This window comes from Budorcas taxicolor, chromosome 6 (assembly GCF_023091745.1).
Source record: "Budorcas taxicolor isolate Tak-1 chromosome 6, Takin1.1, whole genome shotgun sequence".
In the NCBI taxonomy this organism is placed as follows: domain Eukaryota; kingdom Metazoa; phylum Chordata; class Mammalia; order Artiodactyla; family Bovidae; genus Budorcas; species Budorcas taxicolor.
The window spans coordinates 60264983-60283514 of record NC_068915.1 but is presented as its reverse complement, the minus strand read 5'-3'; the positions used below and the strand labels follow the sequence as shown (position 1 = coordinate 60283514).

At 43.4% G+C, this 18532-nt stretch overlaps 1 protein-coding gene across 1 annotated transcript in view; it reads left to right on the top strand.

Annotated features, from left to right (window-relative positions):
- APBB2 (amyloid beta precursor protein binding family B member 2) overlaps positions 1–18532 on the top strand; it is a 200015-nt gene that overhangs the window by 77799 nt on the left and 103684 nt on the right. The window contains exons 3-6 of the mRNA XM_052641716.1: positions 965–1173; positions 10185–10247; positions 10631–10716; positions 10812–10872. Of these exons, the coding sequence (XP_052497676.1) occupies positions 965–1173; positions 10185–10247; positions 10631–10716; positions 10812–10872 (419 nt within the window). The remainder of the gene's footprint in view (positions 1–964; positions 1174–10184; positions 10248–10630; positions 10717–10811; positions 10873–18532) is intronic.

Genomic DNA, 18532 nt, shown 5'->3' with positions numbered 1-18532 from the left:
CTGCAATGCAGGAGACCCCGGTTCGATTCCTGGGTTGGGAAGATCCACTGGCGAAGGACTAGGCTACCGACTCCAGTATTCTTGGGCTTCTCTTGTGGCTCAACTGGTAAAGAATCTGCCTGCAATGTGGGAGACCTGGGTTCAGTCCCTGGGTTGGGAAGATCCCCTGGAGAAGGGAAAAGCTGCCCACTCCAGTATTCTGGCCTGGAGAATTCCATGGACATACAGTCCATGGGGTTGCAAAGAGCGGGACACGACTGAGCAACTTTCACTTTCACCGGTTTGCCACAGTCCCTACCATTCTCTACTGTGTTCCACACTATGCTCATTCCTGTATTTACATTATTGTTCTGTTTTTAGAGTTCCTTTTTGAATTCTGAGGCTTTATCAGTCTGTCTTCTTTGGGGATCTTCTGTGTGCAGTTTGGAATTCCAGAGTGTTACAAAAGACATGGCTGCTTTTAGGTGTTTACCATCAAATGGGAGGAGTTGTTAAAGCAAAGATAACAAGCATAGTACCCATAAATCCAGCAAGTCATCCAGAAAGCAAAGAAAGTTAGAATCGTACTCACTGCTGGGTGTGTGACCCCAAACGGTGAATCTTACTAAGTTACAAAGGGGTTCCGTAGATTTTGTGTGTAATCTTGCAGATTTTGTTTGAGTAGTTGATTCTGACTAATGGAGCTTTAGCCTGTTCATAGGGTCCTTGGAACTATAAAATGATGATAATGGGTCCTTTTTATCCGTGTTATCAAGCGTCAACCTTCCAATTCTTTCTTCCTTTCTGTATTCCTCCTCTTAACATACTTGGTGTTTGTAGGATGGCTTTAGTTCTCATTTGGGCTATGGACATATCTGCCTGCGGAGTTCTTCTGACTATTGGAACTAAAACCAGAAAACTGTAGTTGTTTCTTCTTTTAATAAAACCCTCTCTCTCTCTCTCTTTTTTTTCTTCCATTTTCTAGCAGATATATGGAGTGACCACTCCTTTCAGACTGATCCAGATTTGCCACCGGGCTGGAAGAGAGTCAGTGACATCGCTGGGACCTATTACTGGCACATACCAACAGGGACGACTCAGTGGGAACGCCCTGTCTCCATCCCAGCAGATCTTCAGGGTTCTAGGAAAGGGTCCCTTAGTTCTGTAACGTCATCTCCCACCCCAGAGAATGAGGTAAAATGAAGTATCTTTTTCATGGCTTAGCAGAATGGATGTAACTTGTGATTTCTCTTTAGACTCATTGTTTCTGCCCCAACAGGTCATCAAGGTAAGCCTTCCAATTTTTATGCATGTTGCATTTGAAACCTCTGAAATGCTTCCTCTTTGTGAATAGTGTTAATATCATCTTTGAGGGATCTTTTTATTTTTTAATGGCTTTTGGTCGCTTTAAATACCATTTCAGGTACAGAAAGTAAGAGAGGCTGATTAATGAGAAGTGGTTAAGATTCCCTAGGGCTCACTGAGGCAGTACTTTACTCTGTAGGTGCCACTTCACAGTGCTGGTTCCATAAAATATTTACACATGGAAGAACGTCTCTTGGCCTGACGTGTTATAATTACCACACATCTTATTAATATCCTTGGGCTCATTTGATTGCACAGAGAGGATGTCTGCAGGAATAACCCTTGAGAACCCTTAAATGCTTAATTTCTAATAAGAAATAAAAAAAGAGAATCTGTTTATTTAGCAGAAGTGACATTATTTTAGAAATAATTAGCAGCATAAATTTGTTCTATCCCTGAGGAAGAAATCTGATGTTTAAACAAAGAATTGAGGCATTAAAAAAAATTCCATCATGATCGTTGTTAATACAGAAACTCCTGCAGTGAACCTTTCTGAATCCCGATAACAAAATATTCAAGAGAATTACAGTAGGAAAAGGTCACAGTTAAGTAATGTGTTTTTTGTTTTTTTTTTTGAGAAAAGAGGTTTGATTCCTGACACACAGGCACTGCTGTCTTTTCTCTGACCACAGTCTTTTGTTCTTTAAACAACTTATTTTCTTTTACTTTGAGGACATGGAAGGAATTTGAGCTGCATCTCTTACCCAAAAGCCTCTCTACATATTTGCTGCTATTATTACCCTTCCTGTCTTTAAAAGTAAACGACATCTTCCATTATTTACTTGCTCTTCTCTAAGAGGCAGGAAGACCTACATTCCAACCACATTCTTGCTGTTACTGGGCTTCAACATCTCACTCACTCCACCTGGGCCTCAAACTCTCCATCTTTCAAGTAATGGTTAGAGCAAGCTATAACCCTCTGTTGATAGACTGGGGCTTCAGTTTATTGATTCAGGGCCCTGATGATCAGACACCCGCTTCAGTTCCACTGAACCATGTAGGATTTCATTGCTTATCACTGGGCAATTTTGGTAATTTTTTTTTTATTAGCATAGTATTCCAACTCCCAGAGCAAATCCCATTCAGTCTTTTATTCACCTTGTGTGAGGTGTGCTGGGAGGTGGAGATGAACCAACTCAGCCTACCAGGAAGTGGAATCCTCCTCCATGCCAGCCCAGGTATCTCTTGGCATTTCTCCCTGGACCTCAGCGCGGCTCCCAGGAGCCGAGTGGGCCAGGACACCCCTGGGCCCTCAGTGAGACTCAGAGGTCCTCTCTCTTCTTCACCTGCACTGCTTGGCATCTCTGTTAGAGTCTCTCCAGCCCAGGACTTCACTCTCCTATTGCATCCCTTTACCATCCTCACCTCCAGGGAGAGCCCTGCAAGCTGAGAATGCCAGGGTGCCAAGGAGGCATCTGGCACCAGTGTCCATCCATCACAGACTGGGAAGCCGAGGCACAGAGAGGCCAGTGACCAGCAGCCACACTGGGTCTAGAACTCAGGGTTCCCAAATCCTCCTGAATTCCAGGCCAGAGTTCTCCTCACTTGGCTTCCCTCGTTCTGAGATTTCAGCCCACCTGCTTTCTCTTTGTCCAGAGGTGAGATGATCAGACTGACTTTGAGATACTGCTTTCTGTTCAGTGAGCCTCTCGTCTTCCGTATATGGAAGAAATGAAGTTTGTCTTGAAGCCCGCATCCTGAGGCTGAGGCGTGGGTGGGGTGAGGCCCAAGGTGAGCATCTCGGGGTTTGAGTGCCTCAGATTTTTTACCTCTCTGATTAACATGGAAGACTTTTGTTTTCATATTTTCTGCATAGAAGAATGCAGCACAGGTGGGCTGCTGACCCTGGGGAAGATGACCAGGTGGCAGTCCATGTTCACATCCCTGAGCTTCCTGACATCCACTGTCACCTGCTCTGCCCCCGTCCTTGCCCGCTTCCCTCCCTTCCCTGTCACTGCCCAGCCCCCTTCCCAGCTCAAACTGTGTCCCAAGGCCTGCCTGCCCGCCCACCCAGTTCCTCTCCTGGAATTCAGTATTTCCATCACATCTCCACTGCTCAGCCTCCCAGCAGCTATTCATGACTTAATGTAGCTTTCAGGATATTTTCATAAATGTCACTTCATTTGTTCCCTTCAAGACTCTTCATGTGGCAGAGAAGACGGCTATTCTGTTTCCCACTTAAGAGGTAACTAGGGCTCAGTGAGCTGAGTAACCAGGTCAGGGTGGGCAGATGCCTAGTTCTCAATTCCAGATCCTGTGATCTGCCCCAGCACTGGGTGAATTTCCACCTTGAAGTTGGTTCTATTCCACTCGTCTATTGCCATCATGTTGGATTAAGTCTTATCCCTCCAAGACACATGTTAACAGATGAGTAGCTTTTTGACATTTCAGAGACAGGCTCATACCCAGCACTTTAATAGACCAGTGGGATGGATGTTCTTCAGATCAACCTTTTGGTTGTTTGCTCCATACACATTTTTCCCTGTGCATGAGGCCATCCACAGAGTCAAAAAACCAAGCAGATAGAAAAGGCAGTACATTGAAATCCTAGGGGCAGAGGGATAAGCAGGTAGTAGAGAGGAGAGGTTGGGGAAGACCCAGCCTTCCATGTTCCCAGGTCCTGCAGGTGCTGACAAGGATATTAAAGCAGAGGCGCTAAGGGAGGTCGAGTATTTACAGCACCAGCGTCACAGCTTATCTCCTTACCCCTCATAAAACCCTATGCATCTGTATGGTAGTTGTCGTTCCCTTTTTTATATTTGACAACCCACATGGAGAGGCGAGGGAGCTTACCCAGAATCACACACCTACTCCCTGGTGGAGTCAAGCCTGAGTGGAGGTGTGCTGGCCCCTGCCCTCACCCCAGGCTTCACTCTGTTTATCAGGGGCTTTGGAGAGCCTTGGATGTCTTCATCTCACTCCAGGGGAGGGTGGTGACATAATGCAGAGCCTTCTAGAAAATGACTTCTTCTCATAACATTGTTTTGTTGTTCAGTTGCTAAGTCGTGTCTGACTCTTTGCGACCCCATGAACTGCAGCATGGTAGGCATCCTTGTCCTCCACTATCTCTTTCACTAACTCATGTTCATTGAGTCGGTGATGCCACCCAACCATCTCATCCTCTGTCATCCACTTCTGCTCCTGCCTTATGTCTTTCCCAACATCAGGGTCTTTTCCAATGAGTCAGCTCTTCACATCAGGTGGCCAAAGTGTTAGAGCTTCAGTTTCAGCATCAGTCCTTCCAGTGAATATTCAGGGTCGATTTCCTTTAGGATTGACTGGTTTGATTGCCTTTCTGTGTGAGGGACTCTCAAAAGCCTTCTCCAACACTGCAGTTCAAAAGCATCAGTTCTTTGGTACTCAGCCACAGGTGCTAATAACAGTTGAGAAAAAATGATTATTTCTTTAATGCCATTTCTTTGATCCCTAAATAGAATCTATTTTGATTAATTTGGAAACATGAGAGAAAGCAAAATGTTAAGGGCGAGAAGAAACTTGTAATATGTCGTGTTAGAAACGCATATTTTTATACATCTTTTTCCTGAGCTGGCTTTAAAAAAAAAGTAAGTGCCAAATCTGTTGACTAAGCTTCACAAAAGTCTAGGACTGAAGGCTTCCTTACAGTTTGAAAATTGTACATTTCACATTCCAAAGTTCACCAGGGAAGTGTTAAGCTCAACGCATAGTGTTTTCCTCTGCAGACGCCAGCAGTATTTTTGCAAGTTTATAAACTGGACGGGAAGCACTTGCCGCTGAAATTTGGCCCAGCGACGGTCTCCCCCTAATCCATCAGTTTGTTCCAAATTACTTAGATGTTGCGTCTTGGAGAGAAGAGGGAGCTCCATAAAATATTTTAATGAGTAACTGTTGGCCCGTGAGCAAGTCTGACTTAGAATCTTCCCAGATGAAGGAGTTTCCCAGTTCCTTAAGAATAAGGGCAAGGAGGAAAAAAGTGGCTCCAAAGCAAGGGGAGGTCTGGTTGATTCTCAGGACTGTGATCTCTTTGTGATCAGTTTACTCTGTTCTTGTTGCATCACTCCTGGAGTCTGGGAGTGGCCTGTGCAGCTAAGTCCCTAGGAGAACAATTTTCAAGCATTGCATTAGAACCTGAGGATTTTCATGTACATTGAGAAATAAGACGGCAACATAAAGGGGCCGGTCTGTCGTCATTTTCCTGACCTGCTCATGGAGTCTTACAATTTCAGAAGTGGCAGGAAACTTTGAGAAGGGACTAGTGAATGCTACAGCAGTATTTCTCAGCCCACTGAACCAAGGATTGTGGCCAGGGTAACCTCTGGGGCTTGCAGAACATGCTGATTCCTTGTTCTTACTCTAGGCCACGGAGGTAGACTCTCTAAGGGTGAGGCCTGAGAGTCTGCCTTTATCCTGTGCTTTTGCCCCACCCCCAGAAGGAGGGGTGCTTCCCTGGTGGCTCAGATGGTAAAGAATCTGCCTGGAATGCAGGAGACCCAGATTCGATCCCTGGGTTGGGAAGATCCCCCGGAGAAAGGAATGGTTCCATTATTCTTGTCTGGAGAATTCCATGGACAGAGGAACCTGGCAGGCTATAGTCCGTGGGGTTTCAAAGAGTTAGACACAACTGAACGACTTGCACTCTTCCAAAAAAGGAAAAAAAAATCATACGCTTTCCAGGAAATTATATGCCGAGGGATTACAAAAGCCAGTCTTCTAGTGAATCTAGTCTGTTTTTATTTATGTGTCACTTCTGCTTAAATACTTTGGCCTCATCTTAGCATCTCCTGGGAATCATTGCTCTCATTTGCCTGCTTTCTGAGCCCTTTGATCTTCATTGCACTGTGTCTGTTTGTAGTATTCTTACTTGAGGCGTGTCAGCCTCCCTTTTTGGGGGATTGGGACCTGCCCCCCTCGTCATGCATCCTCAGCACTTGGCACAGTGCCTGGTATGTGGCAACGTTCATTAAATATTTGCTGAATGAAGGAATAAACTGGCTTCATAGCAGGAGGGAGCTCCTCGCTGACTTATTGTAGCCACAGAGCCGGCGCTAGAGCCTCAACTCTCCTGATTTTTCTCTAGTTTATAGTTTCTAAATTGTGCTGCTGCTCACACAGACTAATTTAATTCCACAAGCGTTTGTCAATCTGTTTTCTAGTTAGATTTTTTAAAAACTGTTTTGTATTATGTTTGCATGACAAACCATAACTGTTCTTTTGATAGTGTTGCATCCAACAAAACATAGAAAGCAGTTTTAAAAGAAGGAAAAAATAATCTCATGTACATGGATACAGTGCTCATTAACACTGTCTGGCTGATTCAGAATTCCAGATTCCAGGTGCTCTGCCATTTATGATCAAGGCCATGGCTCAGATCTTGACAGAAGAGGATTATGAAGCATAACTGATAATGCTCTGTAGTCCTTGGGCTCTCAAACATTTTATTCGTACAAATGCCTTTCTTTCTTTTCTCCATGGCAAGAGTAGAGGACAGTGCTGTTTCCTGGGCAGCTTCGGGCAGCCAGCCCCTGGGCCAAGGGCTCACATTCTTGACCTCATGGTATCCACACTCCAGTGGGAAGTCTCTTTAGCCCTGCCTGATATGCAGGGCACTGAGTTCACAGAGCAGGTGAGGGCAGAGGCAGGGTTTGAACCCGAGCTTCCCAGACGGCTGTGTTGACATCATAGCTTCCGAAGAGCGTGCAGTGGTGATGTGATCATGGCTTCGTCAAGACCACTGTGGGATGTTCATGTGCTTCCCTGTCTGCCCAGCTGTCCGCGGGTTCAACCCTTCACTCTTGCTCTCCAGTTTGCATGTTGATACCACTTCATAGAGACTTTCGTAGCACCTCCAGGGACTTTCTCATCCCCTTGGACCCCATCCTCAGGAAAACTCTGTTGACATTGTCAAAGGATCAACTCTTAGCTTTCTTCCAGCAGAAGGACAGTGCATCACTTTGTTTGATTTGAGGAACTGCTTTCTAAGATCCCAGAAGAGAAATCTAGAAGAAGAAAACTCTCTACTGTAGTTATACAATCAGATTCCCTTAAAGGGGTCACGAAGGGCACCATGCTGAAAGGTCATGAAGGGTCACGGCAGGTGCCCTGCCCCAGGTGCTGGGTCAGTCCCCCAGAGCTAGGATTTTGGGGCTCAGACCTGAGCATGATCACCATAATCAGGATATAAGGGCTGCTGCAGCCTGGCCAGGGTCACGGCAAGCACCAGGAGAGTGTGTGCCCACCATAATACTGACACCAGCATCTCTCCGCTGTGCAAGGCTTTTTAGCTGCATTGTCCGAGAGATGATCAATTAGAGGTTGTTGCTCACAGACGATGGTCTCTGTTCTCCTTTTTTCTCTATCCTGTGTCTGTCTTTCCTAGGTTACTCCACCTGCCTTTTCCTCTTTTATTGTCTTTCTCTTTTCTTTCATCCCTCACTCCTATCACCCAAACTACAGACTTTCTGTAGAACCCAAGCATCTCTGTTGGTTTCTTTTTTCTTTAAATTACTAGCTAAAATGTTGTATTCTCTCTTAATTGAAAAAATAGATGAATAGACAATATCATTCTTAAAATTTAAGACAAGTTGTTTTTGTCCTTCATTGCCCTTGATTTTTAAAAAGAAAAATTACGATCACTTATGTGAAGGAGAACATTTCTCATCTTCAGTGTCAGTAAAAATTTTAAATTTAGGAGGGAAAAAAAGACTCTGGCTTGTTCATAGTAAATCACACTAGTTTCCATTTTTCTTTGCTTGAGTTCCGTGCTAAAGGGTTTATTTAGGAATACTTATATGTTATTTTAAGATTTTGCAAAATCACTGCATATCACCTTTGTTTATTTAAATCTATAAAATGTGATTGTTGGAAGTTTGCCCGCTGACTCATGCCTCCGTAGCATGAGAGCTGAATTCATACAATCTTAGAAGCATAAACAACTTTTACTTTACAGGGACTCCTGCGTCCAATGAGTAAATATATATATACAGAAATTTAAACACACATGTACAGAGAAATGTTTGATTAAATGCCAGTGCCTTTTCTGAATACTTGTTTTTAAAAATGCTCTTCTTTCACTCTCTATAATCCCAACACAGTGTCTTTTGAGTCTAATTTCTGATTTCAGATTACTTTTGTCAGACACATGCCTTTTAAAAAAATTTCTTCATAAGAATGCAGTTAGGGAGAACACAAAACACCACACCGATTTTAGGGGGTTCACAGTACTCTTGCCTGGAAAATCCCATGGATGGAGCAGCCTGGTGGGCTGCAGTCCATGGGGTCGCTAAGAGTCTGACACGACTGAGCGACTTCACTTTCACTTTTCACTTTCATGCATTGGAGAAGGAAATGGCAACCCACTCCAGTATTCTTGCCTGGAGAATCCCAGGGACGGAGGAGCCTGGTGGGCTGCCATCTGTGGGGTCACACAGAGTCAGACACAGCTGAAGTGACTTAGCAGCAGCAGGAGGTCCTCCCAACTGACAAGTTGAAGATTTTCCTGTAATATTTTCTCCTTAGTGAAAACCGAATACTTTTTGGAGGATGGAGTGAGGAAAGAGGTGAGGGGCTGGACGACTTTCCTGTTCTGTGCTCAGTAAAAGAGATTATTTTAAAAAATAAATAGACCCAGTGGTCTAAGTTTGAAAAACTGCAGGTGAGCTGCCTAATCCAGAAAAGAAAGCAACAGTGACTCCAGCTGTGCAGTGATGATAGATCCAAATTTGCAATGATTTTGCCCTCAGAGAGGCCTTCAGAGCCAAATAAATGCATTTGTCAACACCTGGGGTATTTGAACTCAGCCACTTCTGTTCTGAGTGGCTTTGAAAATTGTATTCATTGTGTGCTGAAGCTATGGGTCAACACTACCATCTCATATTCAAAGAACTTTAGTTGAAAAGTTACTTGGTGGAAGAGTTCCTCCTGTTGACTTATTCAAGAGAAGAGATCTGCCTGACAGATCAGTGGAACAAGTTCGTGAGAGTGTACCTGGGTGTCTCATTAGTATCATTTATTTCCCTAAATGTCACATAAAAAATATTTGAATATTCAGTTAATGGAGTAGAAAGAAAAAAGATGGTCCCATGTTATCTGAGGTGAATAAAGGAAGGAGTTGTTTAGATTCTAGGTCTATTATAAGAGGTTTGCCAGCAAGGCAAGGCTTCACACTTTGTCCTATAACTATGTTTAGGAAAGCATTTTGTGACTGAATATTAATTTGTGAAGAGGCTTGGGTGGCAAGGAAGTAGAGCTTTGTATGAATGAGGGGAATTTACATTAGATTGTCTAGACTCTTTTTTATTAGATTAAATCTCAGCAAGATGAGGTCAGGCAGGGTGCCTTACCCTCTTTTATTATTGTTTTTTTCTTAAGTGGAGATAATTTGGCCCCTAGTTTAGTTATGCCCCTAGCTATGGACACTCCCCAGTTTTCAACCAGCTCATTGACCAGCCTATGAACTCAAGAAAACAGTTCTTTTGGTTAATAGGAGAGAAAAAATTCTTATGGAATTAGATATGCTAGGCCTTTAATACTTCGATGCATATTGTGTGCTTTTAAGACCACGTATAGATAATAACTTCCCTGTCTGGTAATAACATTCAGCCATTTGTCTTGGTAAGTAATTAAAGCGCCCTCCTGCCCTCCTACCCTGGGCCTCTAGTGACGATGTGGATCTAGGGAGAGCAAGCTACATGTTGCTATTAGAGTGAATTTGTTCCCTAACCCATCCCGTGAATATCAATGCTAACAACAGTGTCTTGTGTGTGTGTTTTCTTTTCTTTTCTTTCCTTTTCTACCCTTTTATTATTTTCTTTTTTTTTTTTAAATCAATGTGCTTTTTCCTATGTGAATAATTATATGTCTAGAAACAGCCATGGAGTGATTTTGCTGTTCTGAATGGGGGAAAGATTAATAGTGACATTTGGAAGGCAAGTATATTGTCAGATTTTAGCTCATTCAATATTTTGTCCTTTTTGCATGGCTGTGGCTGCATCTTCTTTGTGAAAATCATGCATTCTGCAGGGACGGACTGAGGGGCTTCTGGCTCAGGCGGTGGGGCTCACACATGTCGCTTTTTTTGATGTCTCCCATTGTGAATGACTTCAGACTGGTTGCCCCAGGTTCCTGTTGTCTTGTAAGAACCAGCATTTGCACTGAGCCAGTATCAGGAGCCCATGCATGCCTTTTTTTCTGCCTGAGCTCACGTACACTCTCTGCCTCGTGCTGGGAGGATTTCTCGCCCCTCTAATATCTGAGGCCGTGTACTGGGCCTTCTGCCTTTCTGCATTAACAGGGATCTCATTTCCTCTAGGACTTGCATGCGGCCACAGTCAACCCGGACCCCAGTTTAAAAGAGTTTGAAGGAGCCACCCTGCGCTATGCATCCTTGAAACTCAGGTAGGGCATTGGACTTACCTGCCAGAAGGTGTGGCTTTGTGCAGCTGGAGATTGCAATAGAAATCCTAAGTCCCATTTTCTGTTTTTCTTTCTAGAAATGTTCCACATGCCGATGATGATGATTCTTGTAGTATCAACAGTGACCCAGAAGCTAAGGTTTGTAAGAAATGTGCTTTCAGTGACCAAGTTATATTCTTGCATCAGAATAATGACTTGGGATAATGGCCCAGGTTTTATAAACTATTAACCCAGAGCCACTTAATAAGCAATTATCCCTGAGTCCTCTCTCGTTCCTAATCTCCCTAACACTTAAAGTAAATCCTTTCAGCCAAGTTAGGTTTGGGAGGGTTTCTGTAATCATCACAACTCTGCTTGTATCTCACTCCATCAGTTCTTTGTGCAACACGATAAAATTATTGTTTGAACAGGTGGGCTTCAGAAGCCTTTGAAGATAAGCCAGGCTCTACCCTGTAATGCAGTGGAAGGGGAGTTGAACAGGTGCTCTGGACCCCTCACGCCCATCTCCTCCAGGGCAGCTCATACATGTGCACAGTGAAAGTTCCCTGCCATCCCTGTGGTAAACACTGGCCTGTTCTATGGTGGAAAGTGAGAGTGAACTTTTGCTCTGGATTTCTCGTGCTGGGTATGAGCTGTTACAGTTGTACATTGATCCCTAAGAATCAGGGCCCTGTGTTTCTCTGTGCAGTTGCTCACTTGATGTTCTTAAAGCTTTTATCTTTGCCTTTGTGTTCTGTAAGCAAAGTCCAGTGAGGCAGTGGAGAGTGCACTGGGGGGCTTGGAGCCTTGGCTTATGCACAGTCCTGCCACCTCCCTACCTCTGCTTCTCGGCTCCCTGTTCCCCTTTTCTTGGCACCTCGGGCTCTGCCCACCTCCCTATCCCTGCCCCTGCCCACCGTTTGCTGTTGCCTTCAAGCCTGGTATGGGGCTGGGTGTGAGCCTGGGGAGGGTTGTGTTAGGCACCCAGTCTCCATGATGTCTTAGGAAGGAGCAAAGTAGTGACCTGCCCAGCCCGGGCAGACAGCATAGCGGCGTGTTCAGTGGGTGACACAGTGGGGCCCCGCCCACTCCCAGTTCAGGTACCTCGCATCCCCTGACACAGGTGCCGTAATAGAATGGAGGGTCGTCTGTTTACTGTGAGCTAGGGTGGTGGGTCCATGGGAAAGGGGATTCCTGGCTCAGTTTCCCCACTCTTGGCCAGGATGTGGTACATCATCCCAGCAGCTGATGGTCTGTGGGGATGAGTGGCCTGTGGTGGTCTGCACTCACCCTGTAAGTATCCCCATCCTCAAGAGAGCATAGCACTGAATACATGTAAAAGTAACACCATTAGGAATCTAAAGAAAGAATTCAGAAGAAAGGAAAAAGCTTCATGTCAATACTTTTTTATAGCTTTTTTCCCACTGCTTTTTAAACACATTTTCATTTGCATCTTATGTAGCAGGACCTAGATATTCTTCTGAATCCCAAAGCAGCTCTATGTCTATGCATAAAACAGCAAATAGGTTCCTGTAGCAGTAGTTAAGTGGGGAACACCAACCAGGTTCAAAACCTTAGCTCCTAGGCTGAAAGCTGCCATATTGCCATTGGTTCTGTAAGAATCCCAGGGCTTGCAGTTGAAATCTCCGTTGCTCTTAATTTGCTGAGCTTCGTTCTAAGCACATACTGGTTGGATGATGGCTGCTCCGGAGCCAGCGGTGTTCTGAACAAGTTCTTGATCTGCCGCTGACACCCTGACCTTTAAAGATAAATTGTATGGTGAGAAAGGGAAGGAACGCAGTAACACAAGAAGGCAGGCTGTGAATAATTTGCTTTTCTACCAGGTGTTTTACAAGGGCTGTCAGCAAAGGCTGGAGGCAGAAAGGTGAGCAGCAGCATTATTTTGCTTTACCCGGAAGGGCTGGGCCAGTGATGTCTGTAAAGCTGAGTGTGAAACTGACGAGAGGAGACCAGGAGGGTGATGCACAGAACACACATCAAATTAGTAACAGGAATAGGAGGCCTAGTTGAGCTGTTACCTAAGATGACACTTTCTCTTTTTTCCTCCCAGTTTATTGCTTACTGAATTCTTGACCTTCCCCTGTTCTGTTGCCAGCATGTCTATTCCAGCACCTATTAGGAATTTATGTGAATAAGGAGGCTCAGCTTTCTCATAAGAAACTAAAGTTGTACTTAGTTCAAAACAAAAAGTGTATGTGTTGTATTATTTATTTTATATCCTTCTTTGTTCCATAAAAGATCTGAGAAGACTTATAAGAACACTTAGAAGCCACAGAAAACATAATGGATAATCAGTGCGTCTGTCTGTACTGGGACAGTAGATGGAGTTAGGACAGATCAGACTGGGGAGAAGGAAAAAGCGTGGTTTTTCAGCATATAGGACTTGGCACAGTTATGAACATTGACCTTTGGGTTCATCTTTGTGCTTCTTGGTGATTATTTACATTGAGGATTCTTACAGTAAATGGTATGAATTCCTGTAAGGGCATCTCAGAATCCTGTAAGAACTTCTGCAAACAATGTATGCTTCTAACTCCCCCACCCCTCCCCTAGGTCTAGGGGACCTAGATTCTGAAGGTCTCCCTGCTATAGAAAGTCACTGGCACTCTTGGGGACCCCAAGTCTGTTGGGGGGAGAGAAGGGTTTCAGATTCCTGCCCTCTGTGCCTGCACTGTGCATGAGGTAGAAGCATCTCAGGTCCTGATGGAATGTAATGGTTTTTCCAGGGCTCTATTATAAAATAATTATAATAATGAATATTTATTGAATACTAACTTTTTGCCAGACATAATCCTAAAGACTTCATTGCTGTTAATTCTCATCCTCACAAAAATTGAAGGGATTCAGTAGCCCAGCTACGTGAACCGTGAACTTCCAGATGTTCAAGCTGGTTTTAGAAAAGGCAGAGGAACCAGAGATCAAATTGCCAACATCCACTGGATCGTGGAAAAAGCAAGAGAGTTCCAGAAAAACTGGAACTATTTCTGCTTTATTGACTATTCCAAAGCCTTTGACTGTGTGGTTCACAATAAACTGTGGAAAATTCTGAAAGAGATGGGACTACCAGACCACCTGACCTGCCTCTTGAGAAACCTATACGCAGGTCAGGAAGCAACAGTTAGAACTGGACATGGAACAACAGACTGGTTCCAAATAGGAAAAGGAGTATGTCAAGGCAGTATATTGTCACCCTGCTTATTTAAGTTATATGCAGAGTACATCATGAGAAACGCTGGGCTGGAAGAAGCATAAGGTGGAATCAAGATTGCCGGGAAAAATATCAATAACCTCAGATATGCAGATGACACCACCCTTATGGCAGAAAGTGAAGAGGAACTAAAAAGCCTCTTGATGAAAGTGAAGAGGAGAGTGAAAAGTTGGCTTAAAGCTCAACATTCAGAAAATGAAGATCATGGCATCCAGTTCCATCACTTCATGGCAAATAGATGGGGAAACAGTGGAAACAGTGTCAGACTTTATTTTGGGGGGCTCCAAAATCACTGCAGATGGTGATTGAAGCCATGAAGTTAAAAGACACTTACTCCTTGGAAGAAAAGTTATGACCAACCTAGATAGTATATTCAAAAGCAGAGACATTACTTTGCCAACAAAGGTCCATCTAGTCAAGCTATGGTTTTTCCAGTGGTCATGTATGGATGTGACAGCCGGACTGTGAAGAAAGCTGAGCACTGAAGAATTGATGCTTTTGAACTGTGGTGTTGGAGAAGACTCTTGAGAGTCCCTTGGACTGCAAGGAGATCCAACCAGTCCATTCTGAAGATCAGCCCTGGGTGTTCTTTGGAAGGAATGATGCTGAAGCTGAAACTCTAGTACTTTGGCCACCTCACAGGAAGAGTTGACTCATTGAAAAAGACTCTGATGCTGGGAGGGATTGGGGGCAGGAGGAGAAGGGGACGACAGAGGATGAGATGGCTGGATGGCATCACTGACTCGATGGATGTGAGTCTGCGTGACCTCTGGGAGCTGGTGATGGACAGGGAGACCTGTCATGCTGCGATTCATGTGGTTGCAAAGAGTCGGACACGACTGAGTGACTGAACTGAACTGAGTTTCATTATTGCAGATATGGAAACTGAAGCATAGGAAGTTAAGCAACTAGTTAAATAGCAGAGTCAGGATTTGGCTCCAGAGCTCATGCTCACTAGATTGCCCCCAAAAAAGTCTCAATTGGAGCTTCACTTAGGGGCCACCATCAATTAATGTGATATACTCCAAATATATATATATATATGTATATTTGGAGTATGTATATAGATACACACACACACTTATATACACAGAGAGGGGGGGAGAGAGAACTTGAATTTTGCTCATTGGAAGAGAGGGAGAGAGAAATTTGAATTTTGCTCATTGGAAGCAAATGGCAAACCCATTTCAAGTAAACTGGTGGAGAATTATGACAGTGTGGACCAGCTTTCTGGTCTGACTTGAGTCAGAGGTGAAGTCTAGAAGTGAAATGGATGGGCCACAGGTGTTTTCAGACCATCCCTCAGTGGTGTCATTTCAACCAGGCTTTTGATAAAAGTTGGGCCAAAACAGGAGGAAGGACGGGGTCAGGGGGGCAGTGGTGGCTAGAGGGGCTCATCGAGTGTCTGGCAGTTGGCAGAGCCACACACTTTGGATGCCCCACGCACATGGAGCCCCTTTGGGGAAATTGAGTCTCGCTGTGCTTCTCTGGATGCAGGGTCTCGCCACCCTGCGACGGAAATGGGCCAGGGGAGACCCTGCAGGGAAGGCTCAGATAATCCTTCAGTGCTGTTTCCAGCAACACTAAATGAAATTATTTTTTACAAATTGGGAATAAGTCCGTTGGTTTAGAACTGACATTGATGAGGCCACTTTGGAGGGGTTCTCCATCGCCACTACCCGCTGGCCTGTCCCATCTGCCTCTTGGTTTCTCCTTGCCTGTTTATGCTGCTGGGGCACCTAAGCAGGCAGAAGTGGCAAGATGTAGGTTCGCAGATGTTCAAGCTTTCCATAGATCTAATGATATCTAAAGGGTATCTTTAGTTAACTCTTTCCATTCTTTTTAATTTGCCAACAACCCAGGAACTGAATGCCCCATAAACAAGCAGAAGGTGTCCTTTCTTTAGGGACAAAAAAATATTTAATTTCATGTATGATGGAATTCTAAATACAGTCCCTGGAGAATAAATAGATTGTTAGAAGAAGTGTCTTTCTTACTCCCTCAATGAAACCTAGTTGCTGGAAAAATAAAAGTTGTTTTTAGGCCATCAGGATGTGAATATTTCAAAATTCCCTCTAGCCACTCTGAGTCTAAACATCCTGATAATCAGTTGCTCAGTGAAAATCTAAGTAGCAGCATAAATGATCTCTTCTCCCCACACTACCCCCCGCCTTCCCACAAGAGCAAAGTATTTTTATAACTCTGACAGTGTTTTATGAGCCGACCTACTTTTTTATACAGTGAATGTGTTTTTTAGTTGATTGCCGTGTATGCATAAGTTTGTATATAATTCTGAGCTCTTTAGCTTTTTCTTTTAAGATAATTATATATTTATACAAAAGTCACCAAGACTGAGTTCCCATATTACCTTCTACCTATCTTCCCATAATAACATCTTCATAATCATGGACAGTTATCCAAAGTAAGAAAATAATATCGACACCAAAATACTAACTAAAATAGGCTTTGTTCATTCCCATTTTCCAGTGTTTCCCACCGATAGCCTTTTTTTGTTCTAGGACCTAATCCAGGATACTACATTGCAAGTACTGAACTCTTAAAAAATTGTTTTACCAGTTCCTTTCCACAGTTCTCAGATTTATTATTCTTAATTCTATTAATACTATTCTATTTAAATAATTGCACCATAATCTGTCTAGATACCCAGTAGTCATACAATTTCCAGTACTACAGAGCAGAGCTGCAACTTCATAGGAATAGATGGCTTTTTTTCCCTTTAGATCATTGCTTTGGTACAGATTGCTGAAGCCAGTATTACCAGGTCAAAGGCTATCGGCTTATGGCTTCTGTCAGTTATTGCAAAATTGTTTTCCAGGAAGGCTGCAGCAGCATGTAATTCCATCTGTGATACCCCAGAAGACACCTTTGTCCGCTGCCCACTGTTCTCTAGGCTTTGCCATTTTTATTTATTCACATTATTAGTTATATTGCATGTGAGCTACTACCTCCTACTTTAAATTTCCTCCTCTTATCAACTAGGACATTTGTTTTGTCAATTACAAAACCCTGCGTTTATTATGGAACTCCATGTTTCTGTCCTTTCTTGGCTGTTTTTTCCTCTTGCTTTTCTGTCCATTTTTAAAATGAAAACTTTGGTTTGGGATAATTTGACATATACAGAAAAGTGGCAAAGATAGTACAGAGAGATCCTATATTCCCATCACCCAGCTTCCCTTTCTTTTGCGTAACCGTAGTGCCCTTGTCAAACCTGAATAGTGGTACAAAACTATTAACTAAAATCTTTTCTGATTTTACCAGTCCTTCTTCTAGGTCTGTCTTTGGTTTCAGGACAGCACAGGGTGTTTAATCTCTCTGCATTTTTAAATGCAAAACTTTGTTTGTAATCTAATTATTTTTTGTCTATTTTGTGTCACTTTTCCATGTGAAAATGCTGTTTTTAAACTTTGCATTTTATATTGGAGTATCATTGGTTGGCAGTGTTGCGTTAGTTTCACGTATACAGCAAAGTGACTCAAGTTATGCATATACATGTATCTATTCTTTTTCAGATTCTTTATGTGAAAATGTTTTTTAAATGTTTGTATATCCAAGCATTTTGTAGATAATCGCCTTTTGTGCTTCATTTGTCAAGAAGGCAGTTTCTTTGTCGTGTTTGGGTGGCCAGGTTGCACTTATCAGTGTCCATAATTCTGCATCTGCCCCTGTGCTCATCCGAGTTTCATACCTTAAAATCCTAATTTAGCCCTTTAAAACTTTCCTTTTCTCATGGCATATGGCTTACTGCTGGCCAAACGCTTGACTAGAATGAGTAACACTAAGATACATCCAGTTATAATTAATCTGTTGAAAACTGAATGCTTTGAAAAATACGTACTAATTCCTTAGAATTTCTTCCCTTTGTGTCACTATGCTGGACTTCTGTAAAGGAAGTGTTCTGCCATCTCGTGGACAGTATTGAAAATTACATCCATAGAAAAATTGGCATTTCATCTGGACTGAATTGCTTGTAGCTTGTTCAGCTGCTCAGTTGTGTCCGACTCTTTGCGACCCCATGGACTGCAGCATGCCAAGCTTCCCTGTCCTTTACCATCTCCTGGAGCTTGCTCAAATTCATGTCCATTGAGTCAGTGATGCTTGTAGCTAGAAATGACATTAAAGATGGCCTGATGGGTCTCTTATAGGTGAAAAGGTAAGCTCCAGAAATTTTGAGTACATAACTTTACTAGGGTCACACAATCAGTGGTGGAGATGTATTCGAAGGTGGTCTCCTGGGCCTTTGATCACCCCATCCTACTGTCTTCTCTGAGTATATAATAAATCATTTTCAGGATATTTGTGAGGAGAAGTAACTAGATCTGCATTTAGAACACTGCTCTTTGGCATTCACGACAAAGGAACTGGGTAAGGAAGGTGGTATTGTCCCAAGCATTAAATTATCTTGGTTTCAGCTTCCTTGGCTGTAAAATGAATGTGTTCTTAAGTCACTTCTGGTTCTGAGGAATGAAGTCTGGTTCTGAGATCTGACGTGGAATGAGCAGTCCTGATCTCTGGCATCTGGAGATGAAGTAGTTCCGTCTGCTCTGTCTCCAGGTCCAGAGGGAGCCTGGC